This window comes from Natator depressus, chromosome 10, assembly GCF_965152275.1.
Source record: "Natator depressus isolate rNatDep1 chromosome 10, rNatDep2.hap1, whole genome shotgun sequence".
Lineage (NCBI taxonomy): Eukaryota > Metazoa > Chordata > Testudines > Cheloniidae > Natator > Natator depressus.
In genome coordinates, this window is record NC_134243.1 from 48,709,177 (window position 1) to 48,730,544 (window position 21,368).

A 21,368-nucleotide genomic window follows, 5' to 3' on the forward strand; every position below is an offset into this window, starting at 1 on the left:
CTAACAGCAAACCACCACTGAGCACTTGCAAACTCAGTGTAGCTTGTTATTCAGTTGAAAAGCCTTGCTGTTTTTAAAAACCTTTGGGGACATCCTTTCCCACTTGTGTGAAACGTACAGATGTTTTTCATATCTTTGCCACTTTTGCCCAAATATGACAATCTGGTCTCTCAGGCTTAAGAGCGATGTTCAAGTCCAAAGCCTGGAGAAAGTTAAAAGTCCTAAACCCGTCCTCTCTCCTCCCCAATCTAACATTCATGCAGATGAGACTTTGACTACAATTTTAGGTTGCAGCCATGCAAATATCTCAAGCTTTATTTTAATTAAAAGCTCTGAAAACCTTGACCATACTTGCACTGATATACCCTACTCCTCCCTTTGAAGTTCTTGTCTGGTGGCCTCTTTTTCCAGTTCTTTCACTAGGGCCTCCCAGACCCCTGCATCCCAAATGCACCAATGATGGGAGGTCCCAAAGTACACTGGAGGATAAAGGTGATTAAAATATAAGGGGTGGCCAGCCAGTCTCTCCACTCCTTCCCTATCACAAGACCCAAGGTGGACAGTTGGGATTCTAGGGTGAACATGCTTGGAGAAAAGCCCATTGTAAGGGAGATGGGCTCAGTCCTCTGTTTCCTTTAATGTGTTGTAACAAATTAGCCAGGGCCCTGGCTAAAGCCCCCACCCAACCAATGAGTTAAATTTGGACTACAAGGCTAGAGAGGGATACACTCACTCCACCCCAAATCGGAAGTAGCTTCCACAGCTGCAGAGCTCCAAGAACAAGCAGCTACAGTGCCTAAATTTGCCTGGATCAGGCTATCTGTAGAAAATAACTTTGTGCAGCTGGACATTAGCCAACAGTTTGAGAGGCTACTTATTATTTTTAAGAAGGAAACTGGACTGTTTGCTTGCTATTACCATGGTAACCAGCAGCAACTTCTCTTATACTAGGAAATGGAATTGCCACAGCAGAGCCCCCTCATATCTCTGACTGCGAGAGGCTTCACGATTAGTGTAGGCCAGACATGGCCATCTTCAGTACCAGTTCACAAAGAGTGATTGGCACTTCCTGGAGCGCATTCCCACGTAGGCCAAGTCTCAACTGTGCTTTCTGAACTAGTGTTGAAAATGTTTTTGTTTGTCCTTCATTGACATAAATACTGAAGTCAGTACCAGAACAGGATAATCTACTGATAAAAGCCACTGTTCAGGATGCTAGTGCCAATGGGGATAAAGATGGAGACACCATGTTTTCATCTTCTTGTTACTTAACCGGTTTTGTTACTAAAATCCTGTTTAGCTCGCTGAGTACCTGTAGTCAGATCTCATTCAACATTGGTGCTTTATTATATGGTTGCCCCCCTGCCAATCAGTAGCAGATATTTGGGAGGGGGGGAGGAGGAGGGGAGAGGGGCTTACAGATCAGTTTCCCAATGGAGGAGAAATCAGTGATGTGGAGTCTGGGGAAATTCTAAATATGGCTTGTCTTATTGAGACATATACACCAGCCCTGGGACAGAAGTGGTCACAAACTGTATGCAGGTTCTCTCTTCTTCCAGGGATCATTTTAACGCCAATGCCAAGGTCCCAGGGAGTAACTGCCACAAGAATTAATTCTAATCAGACACCAGTGCAGTGAGTACTCTTTGCTGCTGGCACAGCTGCTTCTACCTAGAATCTTGTGTTACCAAAACTAACAATGCACAGAATGTCTTCTTAAGACAGAACATCTGCTCTCACGCTAAGACACGAAACGTGGAAGACTGTATAACAGCACCACTTGGCGATAACTGCCATAATAACGTATTTGGTACACACAAAGCAGTGGGAAAAGCTACAGGGTTGTGATTGTATTTGAATAGATGGCCACACCTTCTCTTGGAGTCATGGAGCAGCAAGTGGCTGGTACACAAGTAGAAATAATTGGAGAGGGAAGCCAGACAGAGATTAGGGATGCAGGTTGCTAGGCCACTGGAAGAAAAGGATAATAATCTAGTTGAATAATAGCAGGGAGTGTTTAAAAAAGGGAATGATCTACAAGCAAATTCTTCTTTTCTGTTGATAACATATCTACATTATTATGATTTATGTTCTTTCAGAGGTTTTGTACCTTTGTACAATTTTTATCATTTTGTTTAATTATTTCTACTACTGAAAATATAATAGCTTTAAAAAGTTGGTAAAATTGATCTGACAATTGTCACTATAATTCTTAACATGTGCACGGTGCTTTTAATCTTCAAAGGGCTTTCCCATCTCCACTGCACCCCTCTGAGCAGCAGGGAGGGGTCAGTGGGCCAGCAGGCCAAGTACTGATTTAAAGTTGTGGGAACCACAGAGAAAATGGCAGGTTTGCTAGGGAGGGGTGAGGTACTGTTATATTCCCGGCTTCTATTGCCACCCCCTTGGGGGCAGAGGTAAGGTTGTGCAGGGAGCATCAGCGTAACTCTGTGTTCCCAGCTTTTCAAACTGTTCTGTTCTGGAAGGGCAGGTGGAGCACAGAGCGCTGCTGAGTACCTGCAACTTTAACTCCATGTTAATGATGGTTTTCGTGGGTAAATTAGATTAGAACTTGTGTGGGAAAGGATTAGAACTTGGCATTTCCTGACTCCTATTGCCTGTGTTCAGACTCCATTCTTCTCCGGATTCATTTATAAATAATATTTTTGAACTAAAATTACATTTAAAAAGCTAATACTTTTTTTAAAAATCATCATACTTTCTGGCCTTGGTTATGGTAACTTTTCTGTTGTACAAATGGTGCCATTGAGTTATTAGTAACAACTCAACTAAGTTTATGTCAAAATTCCTCTTCCTACCATTTCCCCAAACATGGCTGCTTTCCTCATTGTACAGCCTTAGAATCCCCACTCAAGCCTTCTCACTGGCCAAGTAATTTGTTTGTGGTGAACCTGAAACAGCTACTATATTGAGTATCTAAGAAACCATTAGTTGTTACTTGTGATGCAGACTCCTGAGCGAATACTGCTGCTAAACTCAGGCAAAAATGATTGAATAGGGTATTAGAAGGCAAGAACGTCTCCATTATCACTGGAGGCCAGGCCTTCGTTGTGTTGGATCCAATTTAGGAGAGGGGAACCTTTTAATTTTACCAGGGAATTATCACAGCAGACTGTCCTAGGCATGTGATGCACAGGCAGGCTGGTTTGGATAAAATACGAGTAACTTCATCCAAAACTTTATTGGAGGCTTGAAAGAGTTTGGTTACCCATTAAGAGCTAGCCTTGAGTCTCTTCCTTTGGGGCGCAGTCTCTGCATGAATCTTTGGTTCTAAGGATCCATCTCTTGGCTGCTTGGTCCTCCCTCAAGCCTGAACTGGACAACCAGCCATTTGACCAGTGAGTTGCCAGCCCTCCGCTCTCCCCTCTCCATGGCACACAACAGTTAGCTGCAGGCTGTACACCTACCAACCCAAGGTAGCTGTTGTAGAGAAGAGGCAGCTAGCTCATAAAGGTGAACCCTGGTGGCTGCTCCCTCTTGCCGGTGTTCACTGGTGCTGCTTAGTCTCCTAGCCTTACTCCTTTCCCGTCCCAGCTGGGCTGAGGTGAAGACCTGATCAGGCTTTCCTGTACTGCAGCTAGTTTATTCTTGCAGCTCTTCTTTAGTTCCCAGACCACTTCTCCAGGTAGAGTGGACGTTAGAGAAGATCCCAGTCTCTAAGCTCCCTTGGGGGCAGGAAATGTGAAGTGCCCAGTGGCAACAATTGACTGTGAAGTTGGGCAGAACTGGTAGAATCGTAGAATCATCGATTTTAAGGTCAGAAGGGACCATTATGATCATCTAGTCTGACCTCCTGCACAATGCAAGCCACAGAATCTTACCCACCAATTCTTGTAACAACCCCCTAACTTATGTCTGAGCTACTGAAGTCCTCAAATTGTGGTTTAAAGACTTCAAGGTGCAGAGAATCCTCCAGCAAGTGACCCGTGCCCCACACTGCAGAGGAAGGCGAAAAACCCCAATGGCCTCTGCCAATCTGCCCTGGAGGAAAATTCCTTCCCAACCCCAAATATGGCGATGAGCTAAACCCTGACCATGTGGGCAAGGCTCACCAGCCAGACACCCAGGAAAGAATTCTCTATAATAACTCAGATCCCACCCCATCTAACATCCCATCGCAGGTCACTGGGCATATCCAGTGATAAGCTGCCAGAAGCTGAAGAACCGGTTCCTTCAGTCGCTCCGAGCCTTCGGCGGCACTTCGGCGGCATGTCCTCCAGTCGCTCCGGGTTAGACCCGCCGCCGAAGTGCCACCGAAGGCCCAGAGCGAGTGAGTAAAAATTAACAGGAGAGCCTCCCCAGCCAACAGCTCAGGCGGGACGGACAGGACAGTCTGGTGGGCCGCATGTGGCCCGTGGGCCGGAGTTTGCACACCCCTTTAACAACCGGTTCTAAACCGGCTTCAAAATTTAACAACCGGTTCGCACGAACCGGTGCAAAGCAGCTCCAGCTCACCACTGGGCATATCTACCGCTAATAGCTGAAGATCAATTAATTGCCAAAATCAGGCTATCCCATCATATCATCTCCTCCATAAACTTATCAAGCTTAGTCTTGAAGCCAGATATGTCTTTTGTCCCCACTGCTTCCCTTGGAAGGCTGTTCCAGAACTTCACTCCTCTGATGATTAGAAACCTTTGTCTAATTTCAAGTCTAAACTTCCTGATGGCCAATTTATATCCATTTGTTCTTGTGTCCACATTGGTACTGAGCTTAAATAATTCTTCTCCCTCCATGGTATTTATCCCTCTGATATATTTATAGATAGCAATCATATCTCCTCTCAGCCTTCTTTTGGTTAGGCTAAACAAGCCAAGCTCTTTGAGTCTCCTTTCATAAGATAGGTTTTCCATTCTTCTGATCATCCTAGTTCACATTGGCATTGGCATTTGGGGGTCTATTAGGCTGTTTGCTGCATGTCACAGTTCTGCTTCTGTGATTTGGCAGATGCAATTGTGTCTGGGAGGAAGGTTCCCTTGGCTGCTTTTCTGTCTGCAGTGTAGGTCTGCCAGTGGTTCTTTGTCAGTAGGCCAGCTGTTCTTGGACTGGGGCTGTGTAGGTTTTATGCCCCTTTTGCCTTCCTGCTTCATTTCATGTAAGTTCTTCAGAGAATCACTGTGACTTGTGGGAGCCATGGGGGTATTTTTCAACTAGTTCATCAGTCACTTCAGTCAGCAGTTGTTGGTAATGTTCCATCAGATTTAACATCTTGGCCTTGCCATTGTTTGTCTGGGGCGTTCTGGATGTTCTCTGGGATTGGGTATTTATGGGGTTAAATTTTCCTCCCTTGTACCAACCTAAAAAACTAGGAGTAATGGGATGAAATTAAGAGAGGGAACTCTTTTAGGCTGAGTATCTGGAAAAGCTTCCTGACATTGAACTCTACTAGAATATGAAATAATCTCCCAAGAGAAGTGATGGAAAGCCCCTTCCCTAGAGACATTTAAAACTGGACTGGACAAAAGACTAGGGCACAATCTTGTACTGGCAGGAAGATAGACTGAGTGACCTGTGATGGGTTTTTGGTTTTGGGGTTGTTTTTTTTTTCCATCTCTAGCTTTTATGATTCTATATTTGGCATGACACAGGAAGTTCACTGAAGTGCTCTGCAAGAAAAACTGAAGCTGTTTTTCCTGCTAATTGTTGAATATGAGTCACAAATTCAAATGCTTAGCAAAATCCTTAGGTTACATTTCAGATTTACTGCTGCCCAGATGCAGCTTCAAAAGCTGCATTTGAACACGCCGAGACATTTTATTCCTGGTTCAGTCTAAATTTTGGAATACTATTGGGAGTGACCAGATGACACTATTTCAAATAGACTTAAAAGTTTTGTTTCATTTAATGGCTAGGCAGTTAGAATGTGGAATGTGAGGTTAGTTGTGGTGCAGTTCTTTTAGAAACTTTTTGACTATCACTAGTACGTTTGTTCGCTCTCTGAGTCTCTCTGACTGAATTGCTTCTTAGGTGCAGAGTTGCTGTCTCCAGCATATATCCAGGCAAGCAAACAAAAACATGACATGGTGTCAAAATATAGGCTATAAAAACTGTATATTATATTTTCATTAGTCATGCCATTATGTGCCATGCTTAGATCTCAGTTTTGTCTGGTTTATATCCCAATATCCTGAACAAGAGTCCCTTCTCAGTCAATCTGTGTAGCTCTTTAAACAATCAAAGAGGATGCTGAGTGATGAAAGGTACTTTCTCTCCTTCTCAACACCAGTATACCACTACAGTGAGACATCTGGGACAATATGCATCATAGAGAAGAGGATCACTACCACTAGGCTGGCCATGGTTTTATAGAAACATTCCTCTTTAAATGAGCTTTTCAACACATTGTGCCAGTGTATTCACCTCTTTGTCCATGACAAAGTAGTATAAATACCAGTGTAAAGTAGAGATGGGCCTGAACCCAAGCCCTGGATATGAACATCCCCAAACTTTAGGGAAATTCAGATTCATATCCCAGTGCTGAAGTCTGGGCCCTATCTTTAGATCAAATTTCCATAGGTTACCTACTGAAGTTGTAGAACAGCAGCCAAAGCCCTCCATTTCTCTATGTACGATCTCTGCTGGCCCTACTTTGCCAGGAAGGAAATTTTGAAGAAATTTTCTTGTAAGTCCTGCACTTTTAAAAGGCATATAGATTTACTGGAGACGAAACAGTCCATCATTAATCCACTCTCTCAATTCTGAAACCACTAGTCTTTTTTTTTTCTTTTTTCATTTTCACTCTATGAAGTGAACCATCAGAATGTTTAAAACCATCTTCAACGGAAATTGCAAGAAACTGATTTTCCCAGCCAAAAGAATTCTTCCATATTCCTTTTAACTTACTGGATTTTCTTAGAGACCCACAGCAAAGGAAAGGGAGAGCATGTGAAGAAAAATAATGCCAGACATGTCCCTTAGTATGAGCCTCAAATCTTTCCGCAGCTTTTTACTAGGCTCATCTAAGAGTTCAAATTAATGGCCAGAGTCAAATTCAGCATTTCCCCATAGGCCCTTTAATCTGGGATATGTCACAGCATATGAGGGCCAGTGAAACAGGTGATTGATTGGTACTTGCATGCTGTGATAGTGCCCAGGAAATAATCCATGGGTTTGAGGTCAGATTTTCCATTAAAAACTAACAGAAATTCATATGCACATTGAGGGAAGTGAGTGATAAATTGACCAAACCAGTAGGATGCAATTAAGAAATCAGATCTGGGCTGGAGGGGGTGAGTGACCCTGGGGATCTTTAGTGCAGGTTTGTATAGATTGGAGTCCACTCTTTCAGCCCTAACTACTGTGACCCCAAATCTTCATCCTCTTCCACCTTAATACGCCATTACTACTACTTATTACTTATGGCTGTAATGACAGGATGTCTCATTACTGCCGCGTCAATCAGTAATAGCACCAGTCTTGCAGCGCTGTTTAGGAAGTAGAATTCCCTGCCGACGCATACCTCTCCTCCTTCCCCGCACCTTATACATACTGCCAGCAAACAGCAGAGGGCATAGAGAAGCACCATGTGTTGTTTTAGCATGCTGCAGTACATTAGTTAATAGATCTGAAGCGTGAAAGCCTTTCAAGTGGCTCTAGAACTTGGCCTATATTTCTAATATAAGCTTTACCAAGATTTCTAGATCTACCCAAGTCCCAGTCTCTCTTCCCTTTCATTCCTTCACAGACCAGTTGCAGAGGTCAGTAATACTGAAAAAAAACTTGTTCAGGAAACTCCCAGTAACAATTGCCATTTTATTACCAAGCTGCCACGAGGGGCCAAATGGAGAAAGAATGCTTCATGAGATGAACTGAGCTTTACTGGATAATAAGACTTCCCAATCCAACTGAAACGTAAGCTTAGTTCAGTGTGAAATGCACGTTCCTGACCCTTTCTACAGTGAAGCCATGTATCTGATGTATCAAACAGGAGGCACTTGAATGCAACAAACTTGAAAAAGACTTACTTGATTTCGGTTTGTCCCCCTGCTTTTCGGGCAATTTGAACCAGCTCTTTCCCATATCTCTCTTCTGCTTGTGCCCTGTTAACAAAATTCCTTAGTTATTTTCTTCTGTTGAGGCTGGGCCCATGTTTGCAAGAATGCATTTGTAGCCGACTCTAAGATGCAAACAACTCGTTTGTATCTATCTTTATTCTCTCTCCCCAGTGCTACTGCTATCAAAAGCTCATTTAAGAAGACACCCACTGATGTCCTCCTCTGACTTCGAAGAAGCTCTTACCTGTTTAAAAAGAATACATTTTTGTATTAAATTGGCTCTTCTGTTTTTGCTTGGCTCATAGTTGGGTGGAAAAGTTGGACGATAAGTGAATGGCGTATGCTTGGTGTGAACAAGTAGAGTCCCCAACAGGTGCCCTTTTGCACATAAGTCCCATTTTCAAAAGTGACTTAAACACTTCGTATCAGAGTGGTAGCCGTGTTAGTCTGTATCCAGAAAAACAACGAGGAGTCTGGTGGCACCTTAAAGACTACCAGATTTATTTGGGCATGAGTCATAGCCAGTGATTTTATCACAGCAGCTGTTGAAAGGGCCTTGTTGACACCAACAACGGGTGCAATTTTGCCACCTATTTCAAATGCAAACAAATTCTGTTCACATTCTGTTCTATGCACAAGGATGGCATAAAGTTATGGGGAGGATTAGGACAATGTTTCTTTGGGACAAACAGCAAACTTAACTCACTCATTTTACATAAATGCTATGCATGTAAGATTGTTAGGTCCTTCCATCCCTGTTCCTTTCAGTCTGGTTATGTTTTCAGGCTCTCTTCACAAAGGCTTAGAAACCTACCTTTTGTTTTAAATGAGAACTGTAGTTCTCCTTTATGGGGCCCAAACATTGATTCTATTAACAACTCCTGTATGTCCCCTCCATCTTATCAGCAGTCTTGGTCAACCTATGCATAGATCCAGCACTGTCAAACATGGGAATTCAAAAGTCATAAGTCATTCCCTCACCCCGGCCCCCAAAACCATGAGGTTTAAAAAAATGCATTTTGCCCTCTGATTTTAGGACCTTTAAAGGTTCACATTCTGTGCAACTCTCATTAAAAAAATATGCATCTGAAGAAGTGGGTTTTTTACCCATGAAAACTTATGCCCAAATAATTCTTTAGTCCTTAAGGTGCCACCGGACTCGTCATTTTAAAAAAAAAAACACTTAGAAACCCAAGTTGCTTTTGGAAATGGGACTGAGGCTCCTAAGTCAATTGGGCACTTTTGAAAGTTATCCCCTTTATCCAAAAGGAATTCCCAGACAAGTGTATGGCTCTTTGGCCTAACAGGCCCCATTAATCTTAGCCCCATTTCCCTGATTTGTCACTCTGTCCTTTGTTGTTTATCTGGCACAAGTAGTACACCAGGTGTTCTCCATATGGATTCAGACAAGTCCCTGCCACAATAAGATTATTTGATTGATTCTGTCTTTAAAGACACCTAGTTGCCTTTCAAATACTTCTCTGTACATACTTGCTGTGATAGGCCTTATTTTACAACCTGCTGCACTCGATTTCAGATTTTGAATACATTATTCTGCTGACATTTCACATCTTTACCAATGCCCTGTATGGTCTGCCCGTTTATTGCTGCAGTCCACCCCAAGGGTGAATGCCCTTTCAAAGTGGTGGTTGATGGGCACACGCAGCTCCGTATGTGCAAGTGGTTTTGGGATCCTCTGGGACAAAAGGGAACTAAATATCAAGTATGGTCCCAGCAGCACTTCACTACCTTTGTTTAACACAGTAGATTTGCAAGAGATGCCTTCAAAGTGAAACTGACTAGACTACTTTAATTGGATAAAGTGAGAGGAAATGCAGAGTAAAGAGTGAAAAGTAAATTCATTTTTTATTTCTCTTTTAAAAATAAGAGATGGTGTCATTGCCCTAGATAAGGACTTCGGCTCCAATCCTCACCTGCGTTTGGGCCTTTTGCTCCACTGGAGCAGCAGCATAAAGCAGCCCCACAGCCAATGTATCAAGCTCTGGGATGATCACCCAAGCATAGGCGAATCCTCAGGTAGCATAAAACTTGCATAGTGGCTCTATGCCACAGGCCCCTCCTTGCATCTGGGGAGGGGCGTGGCTGGGGAAAAGGGTTGTAGCCAGGGCTCCCCAGTAATTCTCCACCTGCTGCAATGGCCCCTCGGGCCAGACCTGCACAGGATCAGGGGAGTGCACAGGTGGATTAAAGCCATCTTTCTGCACATGCACCCTGGATGCACTGTGTGTTTTATGGCCCCAAATGAGGACTGGAGCCACTTTATTATTTTTTAAGATATGAATTTTAACCTGGCCGTCTCTCTTTTTAAATACAGAAAATATCTAAGTTTTCATTTGTAATTGCTGCCTTAATTCCACATACAGGAAATTGGCTCAAGCAAATGTGTATATTACACACACTCCTTGTGTTTTAAACTTTTGCAAAGCAAAAACCACAGCACAGTGCATTGCAAAACTACGAGTGCTTATGCAACAACTAGAGGCCCTTGGCAGTAATGCCATGTCAGTGTTCAAAAGAGGGTGATGCCTGGACTACCAAAAGCATTTTAAGTGAGAGCTGGAGTTGCTAAGGAAGTATTGAAAACAGACATCTAAGAGCTTTGAGCCTTTACTGTTTGAAGTGGGATCTTGTCATACATTAGCTTATTGTGTCCCCTTGTATATGTGCAGCTCAGAGAGCAGATAATTTTTTTACATGGTGACAAGAGTCTTATTCTCTTCTCTCTAATAATGTTCTTAGAAGCCAGTTGGCTTATGATTTGTATGCCATACATGTCTGTTCTGAAGAAGGGGGCTGTGTTTGAATAATAATAGTTGTACAGCAAGGAGCAGCCAATTAGACAGTTTATAGTTCTCCTCCCTGCACATGAGAAAAGAGTGATTCATCTTTGTTCTGTTAAAACATTCTGATTCTTCTGTGATTATAGGCATGAAAAACTAGATAATCATCCATGAACAAAAACTGCATGGTAAATTGGGGGGTTTGTGATAGGGCTCTTTGTTTGTTTTGAATTGGAGATGGGGAATCTTTTAAACTCAGGTGGTGCTATGGTGACCAAAGGGTTTTGCCAGCTCTCATGATACTGCTGTTTTTCCGAAAGCCCCAGGTCCTGCAGTTGGGTGATTTGCATGAGACTCTCAGCTTACGTTTTTTTAATGAAAGTTGCACAGAATGTGAACCTTTAAAGGTCCTAAAATCAGAGGGCAAGATGCATTTTTTTTAAACCTCATGGTTTTGGGGGCCGGGGTGAGGGAATGACTTATGACTTTTGAATTCCCATGTTTGACAGTGCTGGATCTATGCATAGGTTGACCAAGACTGCTGATAAGATGGAGGGGACTTACAGGAGTTGTTAATAGAATCAGTGTTTGGGCCCCATAAAAGAGAACTGCAGTTCTCATTTAAAACAAAAGGTAGGTTTCTAAGCCTTTGTGAAGAGAGCCTGAAAACATAACCAGACTGAAAGGAACAGGGATGGAAGGACCTAACAATCTTACATGCATAGCATTTATGTAAAATGAGTGAGTTAAGTTTGCTGTTTGTCCCAAAGAAACATTGTCCTAATCCTCCCCATAACTTTATGCCATCCTTGTGCATAGAACAGAATGTGAACAGAATTTGTTTGCATTTGAAATAGGTGGCAAAATTGCACCCGTTGTTGGTGTCAACAAGGCCCTTTCAACAGCTGCTGTGATAAAATCACTGACTATGACTCATGTGGCTTCCAAGAGTAAAGGTTTGGTTTGTCCCATCCCTCTTCTGTCCTTCTTACCAACATGCACTTGCATCACTCTTGGGAGAGGCAGCTTCAATGCATCTCTAGCCAAAAGTAGAGAGATTCTGACAGCTGCCGCAAGTGCGCACATACCTACACATACAGGACTATGGGTAAGAGGAGTGGGTTGGAGGAGGGTGAGAATTCATGGAAACAACAATTCTGACAGATTTCTTCAGCTACTTGTTTCAGAATGGCTTTGAGATCAATCTTTCTCCTCCTTTGTGGAAAGTCCTTTTTGCACATACTGCAAGCCATGGTTAGGCTTATCCTGCAAATGATGGAAATCCGCCACCTCCACCCCTCCATAATCTCAATCACATATTATAATTCCTAGCTACTACAGACACGTGCAAGAAAGGGTTTGATCTCCAGAAGTTTAATGAGCCACAAAAGTCACTTTAAATGGGTACAGTTCACCTAATGCCGTTATGAGACTGCTGCGGGATTGTGTGACACAGTAAAAGACGCTTCCATTAGTGATCAAGGAAATCAACCCAAACCACTTAAATGTTTGTGGGAGACTATTTACATTTCAGTGAGTTAACAGCCTTTGGGGTAGCATGATACAGCGTATGTGGTGGCTTCAAGATGTTAAATACAGCCAATTAAAACTGGAACCAAATACTGAACAGAACTTTTCTAAGTCTCAGCTAAAGATGAAGGCCAAAAATGAGACTGAAGAGCGGCCTCTGTTTCTGTGTATTTTCTAAACCAAGAACCTAATGGCAACTACCACACGTTTCTGTGGGACAACCTGTGAGAAACAGGCTGCAGATGGACACACATGCGCACAGTACGTTCAAAGAAGGTCTAGGAACAAGGACCTAGTCCTGAAAAGATGGAAGAATAATATGGTCAATCCCAGAATGCCTGGGAAAGGTCTACGCAGAGCTACCATACATACCCCTGGTTACACCAAAAGAAAGATCAATTTTCAGAAATTATAGGAAATTGACCCACTGAGGCTAATAGCATATTATAATATGTGTAAGCACTGGGTTTCTGTGAACAAGGGAAAACAGTGATGTTTCGCTTCTGGATGTTAATAAAGAGGATTGCTGCTTTAGTCAATAAATTGGGCGTGTGCAGTTAAGTATGTATTTACAAACACAGAACTGATTAGAGATGGGTCTGAGTGGAACTCGGGATGAAAAGTCCTTCCAAACCTCCTCCTATTGCACCCACCTAAAAAAAAATCTTGGGGAAAATTTGGATCTTAACTTTGAAACTCAGGTCTATCTCTATGTATAGTGCAAGGGGAAAAATCCTGCTAGATGACTTAGTCTTTCCTCTTGCTCATGTCTATGATTCCTCCTGCAAACATTGTTTAACTGCATGACAAGGTGTAATTCTGACATTGTTTATTTTCATTCATTTCATTTTTGGAAATATGTCTTAAATTAGCTATGCGGAGTGTGGGGGAGGGGGATGGGTCATCATTCAAATGATTCATATGCCAGCGTGGTGTCTGACTTTGCTGCTAAGAACTCGTTGGCTCTCAGATCATTTCTGTACAGACTTCTCTATTAAAAACATGTATGACTCTACTCTCCGAATCAAATTCTGAAGTGACCCACAGAATCCTCCTGCAGTTCCTGCAAGAGTGATCAGGAGTAGGCGAGATGAGTTCATAAATAGTTTTTCATACCTCCTTCACCATCACTTCTTACCTCTGTTTGAGCAAGTCCTCCACATCTTTTGCCATCTTTCTCCCATCCAACATTCGCTGGAGAAGCACCTCATAGCCCGAGTGGACGGTGAATTCCTTGCACTGAAATCACAAAGGCAAACAGTTGTGTAAGTTGATTAGCAGACACCATTCTCAAGTGCACTCGAAACCTACTGTAAGTAGTGCTAAGCAAATCAGTTTGGAAAAAATAAGAACTAACTTTAACCTCTGACCAGAGTGTAAATCAACAGAACTTAAACAAAGTAACTTTTCAAAAATTATTTTTCTTACTGCCTCTCCATATAACGGTTCTCACAAAAGGTGGGTGTGCTAACTTACTACGAGAGAGCCTATTCTTATGTTATTGTTGCTCTCCTGCAGAGCAGCAGCAGATGTCCCCAGGGTCTTGGAGGTCAGTTTCACAGTGGTGGAGAAATCAGTGACATGGTGTCTGGGAATGGTCTAAGCATAATTTGTTTTATTTACACACATATATCAGTCCTGGAACAAACATGGTCAAAAGGCATGTAGGCAATTTCTTCTTTCAAGAATCTCAGCCCAACACCAATGCGTAGTTCCCAGGGAGCAACTCTACTTTAAGAATTGCTGCTAATTATAGACCAAGTCAGAGAGCAAACTCTCCTGCTGCTCACAACGTTCAAATATAACAATACACAGCATGTCTTTCCAAGACTGAACATTTGCTCGTACTCTAAGAAAGAACTTGGAAGACTAAATGTAAGAGTGTCACTTGGTGACACCTGCCATAACATTACTTTACATCCCAACCCATCCAGATGCAACAAGTACTGAAATATCCTAAAGGGAGGTAGTGCATCAGAGATCTCCAGCCCAATTTAGCTGAATGAAAAGGTCTGACAAGACCAGAATCTGAGATGTTTCTGAAATGTTGGCATTTATCAGAAAGGGAGAAATGGTTTTGAGCACAGATCTGAAAGTCAGTAGTTCCTCTGTCCTATCTCTTACACAGACACCTGTTGTAACCTTCAGCTGGTCATTTAACATCTCTGCCTCTGTTTCACCACATGTAAGATAATTCTTAGGTTCCTTCCAGGGCTTTTGTGTGAACTTTCTCTGGTTGTCAGATAAGAGTTGAAGCTACAAAGTGCTATATAGAGGTTAAGCATTAATATCTGAATTTCCAAACATTCAGAGGCTCACCCTTCAGTATCTATAAAGAATGCACATTAGAAGCTACATAAATAAAATTTTCAGGAAAATATGATTATTTTAGTCCTTATCACAGTCTGTGATGATGGCACATAAGAACGGCCACACTGGGTCAGACAAATGGTCCATCTAGCCTTGTATCCTGTCTTCTGACAGTGGCTGGTGCCAGATGCTTTTAGAGGGAATGCACAGAAGAGGGCAATTATAGAAAGAAAAGGAGTACTTGTGGCACCTTAGAGACTAACCAATTTATTTGAGCATAAGCTTTCGTGATGCATCCGATGAAGTGAGCTGTAGCTCAAGAAAGCTTATGCTCAAATAAATTTGTTAGTCTCTAAGGTGCCACAAGTACTCCTTTTCTTTTTGCAAATACAGACTAACACGGCTGTTACTCTGAAACCGGCAATTATAGAGTAATCCACCCCCTGTTGTCCAAGCCCAGGTTCTAGCAGTCAGAGGTTTATTGTCCAAAGTCAACTGGATTTTTTTCTAAAGCTTACCAATAGATTAGAGAGCTTAATTATCCAGCCTAACTCAGATGATCAACCAAGTTTATCGAATAAAATATTGAATTATTTTAAAGCAAAGATGTAATATAAAAATGAACCGAGTAATAGCTCCACTAACAAGCAAATAATGCCTTTTTGTGTTTGTTTTTGGTTTCTACTCTAGCTTCATGAGGCAGGTTTTATTCTGGAAATCTGTCAGTTCTGACCCTTAGCCCTTTGGAAAAGGACTTCATGATTTGTCCTCATTCAATAATACTGTAGTCTAAAACTTCCATCAGCGAAGCCAAGAAAGTGATATACAAACACTTTCTCCAAATCAGCATTATACCTGTGTTTTAAACATTAAGGGTGAAATCCTGGCTCCATTGAAGTCAATGACAAAACTCCCATTGACTTCAGCAGGGCCAGGATTCCACCCTAGATATGTAGTCAGAACTTCATAACCTTTAAGTATATTTGGAGTTAATTTTTATGCCAGCCATATAAGGTATTTCATTTGTACCTCGGCACATTAGATGTACTATAGGGTGTTTTTCCTCCTTTTGAATACGTAATTTAATTATTTGGACACTGATTTTGTGTTTGTTCCAATACAACCTCAAGCTGTTTGTCATCAGAGTATTGGTGGCATGAGAACCCATGGCATTTCCCTGTCTCTCTCCAGGAGGTCTCAGATATGCTGAAAAGGTGGAGAGACTATACTGATCACTGGTGGGTTACATTTTGAGTACTCTTGTGGAAGAGAAGCTAACGCGCACATCAGTTCTCTGAGAAGAACAGACAAAGGCATACCACTCCCAGACGATCCACTCCTGCCAGGGCTTCCCTGCAAGACAGCAACATGCTGTAATGCACTCTGTCTATAGAAAATTGATAGTCCAGTTGTAAAAGCCTGAAGAACTTGTTTCACAGCCATGAGGTTGCACTAGTGATTTTGGCCCATCTTAGTTTTTGCATGGGAGGCTCCATAACATACCATTAAAGCCTACACAGGAGAACAGCTGAAGTATTTTATCATCATGCCAACGTATCAGCTATTCTGTTTGAGCAATTCCAAAGATAATACACAAGCTGTGAAGAATCTTCCCATCCCTAAATCCATCTCTCGCTAAAGTAGATGCGGCATCATAGGCTCTAAAAAGTTGCTGTGATGCATGGCTATGCAGTGAAATTGTAAGTGTGCACAGGGAACCTATGGAGTATTAAATTGGTCTGAAGCACTGAAAGTAGCTACCAAGAACCAGCTACTCCTTCACTGTTGCATGCAGTGATTATTTTATTTTGCATTTTTTAATTGAAGGCTTTGCAGTACCAGGGTCATTTTTACTTGCATTTGGCCACTTCTTACTGACTTGCAGATTTGTATGGAAGCGTCAATGGTGAATTGGATTCACAAAGATATGGAGGGCCACCAAGCTAGGGAAAGTCCAGAAACAAAAAAAAGGGGGCGGGAAAAGGGGTCTATAAAACTGTCAAATGCTTAGAGCATAGCCCTGGGAGCCAGGACTCTGGGTTCTGTTTCCTGGTTCTGCCACTGACTCACATTCTGGGCCCCATTTTAACTTTGAGTACTTTGGTTTATCTATCTCTAGAATGGCTATAGTATAAAAATAGGGTGCCATACATTACATGAGTGTTACAATAATTAAATAGTAGTATTGCATTATGTAGCATATAAAAGCTTAAATGAGCTGGTGTACAAGCACATACAGGACATTACAGGCCCATCCCCAAATTGCTTACTGTCCAACATGAAGTTTGCAAAAGTGTTCATTACTAGGGTGACCATATTCCCTATGCTGAATACGGGGCACCTGGTAAAATTACTCGTATTCAAGCGAGTTCAACGGCAATCAATCAGAGCTATGCAGTACAAACATTCAAATTAACATCAAGTTGACAGAGCCCCATTAAAAAAATACTGTGTAGTTGGATTCTTTTTATTTACCTTCTTATCTTTAAGGCTTTAGGGGTAAGCCCTAAGGATGCATTGTGCACCAGGGCCCAGGGGGCGGCTCAGCAGGGGAGGGTACCTAGGGGATGGAGCAGCCCTGCACTACCTGGGGGCAGGACCCAGGATGAGGGGGGTGGGTGAAGAGGGAAGCCCCTGTCTGGGGGCTGCTGCGGAGCCTGCAGGGTCAGGGCGTGAACAGGCTGGAAATCGCTTCCCCCTTTGCCCCCCGCCGCCACCGCCACTGCGGCCACTCCAGAGCTGAGCTGAGGGGCAGAGAAGCTTCCCCGTGCCAGCGCTCTGCGGGGCTTTGACACAGGCAGGGCTCGGCTCCTCCTGGTCAGCACCCTAGGCCAGAGGGTCTTCGGCTTTCCTGGGGTGCCAGCCCAGCCAGAGGCAGGGGGGAAGGAAGGAGCCAGCCTACCAACCAGGCTGTCGGTGAGCTGAGTGCTCCAACCAGTGGCTGAGAGTGGGATGTAGGGTGACCAGACAGCAAGTGTGAAAAATCGGGACAGGGGTGAGGGGGTAATAGGAGCCTATATAAGAAAAAGAACCAAAAATCGGGACTGTCCCTATAAAATCAGGACATCTGGTCACCCTAGTGAGATGTGCCCCACTGGGGGGGATATGGAGGAGCAGCGGGGCGGGGGTGGTGAAGGGACAAAGCAGGGAGAGGTCAGTGAGAGGGGGAGCACCCACTGGGTGGACAGCAGAGGCAACACGTAACTGCACTCACCAGCCACTGCAGCGCATAGCCAGCACCAGCCGGAAACAGGACGGCGGCAGGCCCTGCTGGCCGAGAGCCGGCACACAACGGGGGCTACATTGACAGACCAGCAGGGGGTGCGGCTGGCCCCACGAGCTGTATCCTCACTTCGCCACCAGCCTTACACACCCACACCCATCGCTGGCCACTGGACTCCCCCCCACCCACTCACCACTGGTGGGTGGGCAGCTGGTGAGCGGGATGCAGCCAGCAGCAGGACCCACCAGTACTGATGCAGGGTGAGCCAGAAAATACAGGACAATTTGCTCGTTTTTAAGAAAAAGTCAGGACATATGCAGGAGGGCTTAAAAACAGGACTGTCCCTTTAGAAGCGGGACATCTGGTCACCCTATTCATTACTCTTTTAGTTCATCATCTATTCACAGACCTCAAAGGATTTATCGTTTTATAAATGCCTTGACGTATTGCCTTCCCACCAGAACTACCAAGAACTAGGTCCCTTTGGCAAGACTTGAGACTCTGGAGGAACCATTTGGCAACTAACAGCCAGATTCTTACGTTTCATTTTAAAGCAAATATACTGAGGCTTCAGCTACTGACTTTAAGAGAAGGGAATTGAGTGTTGTTCAGGAATGAACATCACAGACTGATTACTGGCCTGTAGCCTTGTGCAGCTGCTGTTATGCTTTTAAACTAAGGACTCTGGGTTTCAGTGGTTCTGAGCAGCATGTGGCTCCATGGATTCGGAAGCTTTTGTTTCCCCCAGTGCTAAGTTTAACTTCTGTGGTTAATCTTTTGCTACCACTTGCACATTTACAAGCTTCCAATGCCACAGTTTCCTGACAGCGGCAGCTCCTTCCTCTCTAATGGAAACTTACAGTGAGCCCCGGGGTTAAGAGAAGGGGAGGAGGAGGAGAATGGCCCATACTAGTCCTAGACAAATGCCTCTACCAGCAAAATACACATCCTATAGAAACTGAGGCAAAACAACAACTTACATAGAAGATGCTGGGAAGGGGATGGTGAATCCATCCATGCCACTGGTGTAACCACAGGAAATTGATATTGTTAAAGATGCCCATCTGATCCTTGCCAGCAAGCTACACCCGCCCACACACTAGCATTATTTCTGTTCTGCTGTTGTGGAAATAGGTTTAACACCTCACATCTATTGAGCAGATAAAATCCTGAGCCATTGTCCCACTGATTAAAATAAAGAACAAAAAACAAACCTACACTTGCCATTTGAGGACCGAAGTAGGAGAGATACTTAGTAACCCCACTGACAGCTGATTGCCACCTGCTTTCGTGCAATGTCTTGAGAATTCAGGTCCTGATGGAAGCTTTTTTGCTGCTGTTGTGATAGAACCTCATTTATCCTTCCCCTGGTCTATGTCTGATAGCAATTGCTTCAGTCATGTACTCCACACACAAGTCATAGCCCACAGCTGATTGAATTTTTCCAGGGAAGTTCCATCATATTCTGGAGGAGCCTTTCTAGGTGGGTTTTTTCTCTCCATTTAGTTTTGTTGCAAGCTGCTCATTCTAGTGTGGTCTTAGGGCTAGTCTACAGTCACTATGCAGGCTCTGCAGATACAGCTACACTTACACAGCTATTTGTGACATAGCCCAGCATCTGGTGGCAGACGGAGTTTTTCTGCTGGTAGAGTAACACCACCTCCCCAAAAGACATTAGCTATGCCGTCCACAGCACTCTTCTCTCAGCATAGCAGCATATATCCTGGGGGTTTGCCTGCATAGCCATGTTGACTAGGAGGTGGGGTGCAGAAGAGGGTTATATCCCTAACAGGCATAGCTGTGCTGACAAAATTTTCTAGTGTGCATTAGCCTTTAAGTTGCCGCTGGAGCCCTGGGCAGCGTGGGCCAGGCAGCGCAGAAGGGCTGACTGGGGGACACTGACCCCTCCCCAGCCCCGCCCCTTCTGCCCAAGGCCCTGGCCCTTCTGGGGGTGCTAGAGTTTTCAATTTTACTTTCATCCCTGGCATACTGATTGTCTGGCTTCACCCACATAGTTTCTATTGGGCCATTTAGTGCACGGGAGGACTTACACAACATGTTGTGCTAGGCATGTATAGGAACCATGGATCTTGAAAGTTGTGTTGTGGGGGAAGTGTTGATCATTGTACCAGTGGTGATATGTATACAGACATTCTATAATTGTTCATTCCATAATTGTCTGGAAGCACCTGACAACAGTCACTGCTAGACATGAGATACCAGACTAGCTGGCCCACTGGTCTAGTAATAATAAGGCAATGCCTACATTCTCTGCACTGGGTCCCTTTTGTCTCATTATGCGGTCTGTGCAGACCACTGGAAAACGTGGCAAGCACAGCCTGCTCCGGACTAGCCACCTCTCAATGGCTAGCAGTGCTCCTGGACACAGGACATTATGGGTATCCACAGGAAAGGGAGTATCCTTACTCAGCAAGAAAGTGAGAAATTCAACATCTGCTGTACACCAAGCCAGGGTATACTAGGTACCAGGTAACCAGGATTGCACACAATGTGAAATTTGGGCACACTTGTTTATCTCTGTGTAGTATTTCCTTAATCTTCCAAGGCTGACATTCAACACTTAATACCATCTCTAATGCTGGAAATGCAGTTAGAAATGCTGGGTAGCAGTGCGTTGTTAAAAAGCCCGAAGAAGACCCAAAGCTCCCTTTCATGCCCAAGAAAAGCTGCCCAGAGGAAATTAAACAAATTGCACACATGGTGCATCCCCCCGTGGAGCAACACACAATGCTACAAATTGCAATAAGAGCTTAAAAATGCAAGAAAGAAAACTTGGGAAAATAAAGCCAGATCTTTAACCCAACAGTTAACACTCATAACAGCTGCCAAAATATTCTATAATAAATTCCCAAGCCAAGTGCCAGAGAGAATGTGGGCTTGTCTACATGGTGCATTAGTCCTCACCAGAGCGGTGTAAATTTTAGATCCTTCTGGCACACGCTCAAAGTTCCCTTCGTGCGCATTAATGTCGTCCCGTTTCAAGCAGACTGAGGAGCCACAGCAGTGGTTCTAGCAAATGTGCCTATCCTTCAACTGCTAGAAGTCATTCAAGTATTTATTTGTAATGGAGTGACTGCTCTAATGTCTAATAAATGTAAGAAAAAAGTGATACTATGTTCAAGACTAAATCATGATGCTCTCTGTACGAGTAATCTAGATTCTTGGCAACAACAGGGAGCCATGAGTTTCTGCAGCACATCTACCCAAGAGGCAGGCAAAGGTTCCCTGAAGAACTATGCGGCTTCAGGCGGCAGGGCTGGTCCATTTAGGGGCATGGCTATGGCACTGCTTGGCATTCTTGCTGGAGTCCCTCAGGTGGTAATGGGACTAGCACACAATATTATTTTTAATAGCAGTGAGAGTGGACAGCTCGCAGTGATTCCTGAAGGGCTCTGGGCTACACCTGGTCCCCTCCTTATTCCCCTGCCTCAGTACACGTCCGAGTGCAGACACCGGAATTCAGCCCTT

General features: G+C 43.7%; 1 protein-coding gene across 2 annotated transcripts in view; it reads right to left on the reverse strand.

Annotated features, from left to right (window-relative positions):
• Positions 1–21,368, reverse strand: part of PSTPIP1 (proline-serine-threonine phosphatase interacting protein 1) — a 97,689-nt gene that overhangs the window by 54,440 nt on the left and 21,881 nt on the right. For both annotated transcript variants that reach the window (XM_074966067.1, XM_074966068.1), the window contains exons 2-3: positions 13,485–13,585; positions 7,986–8,060 (exon numbers count right to left, since the gene is read on the reverse strand). In XM_074966067.1, coding sequence (XP_074822168.1) covers positions 7,986–8,060; positions 13,485–13,585 — 176 coding nt within the window. The remainder of the gene's footprint in view (positions 1–7,985; positions 8,061–13,484; positions 13,586–21,368) is intronic.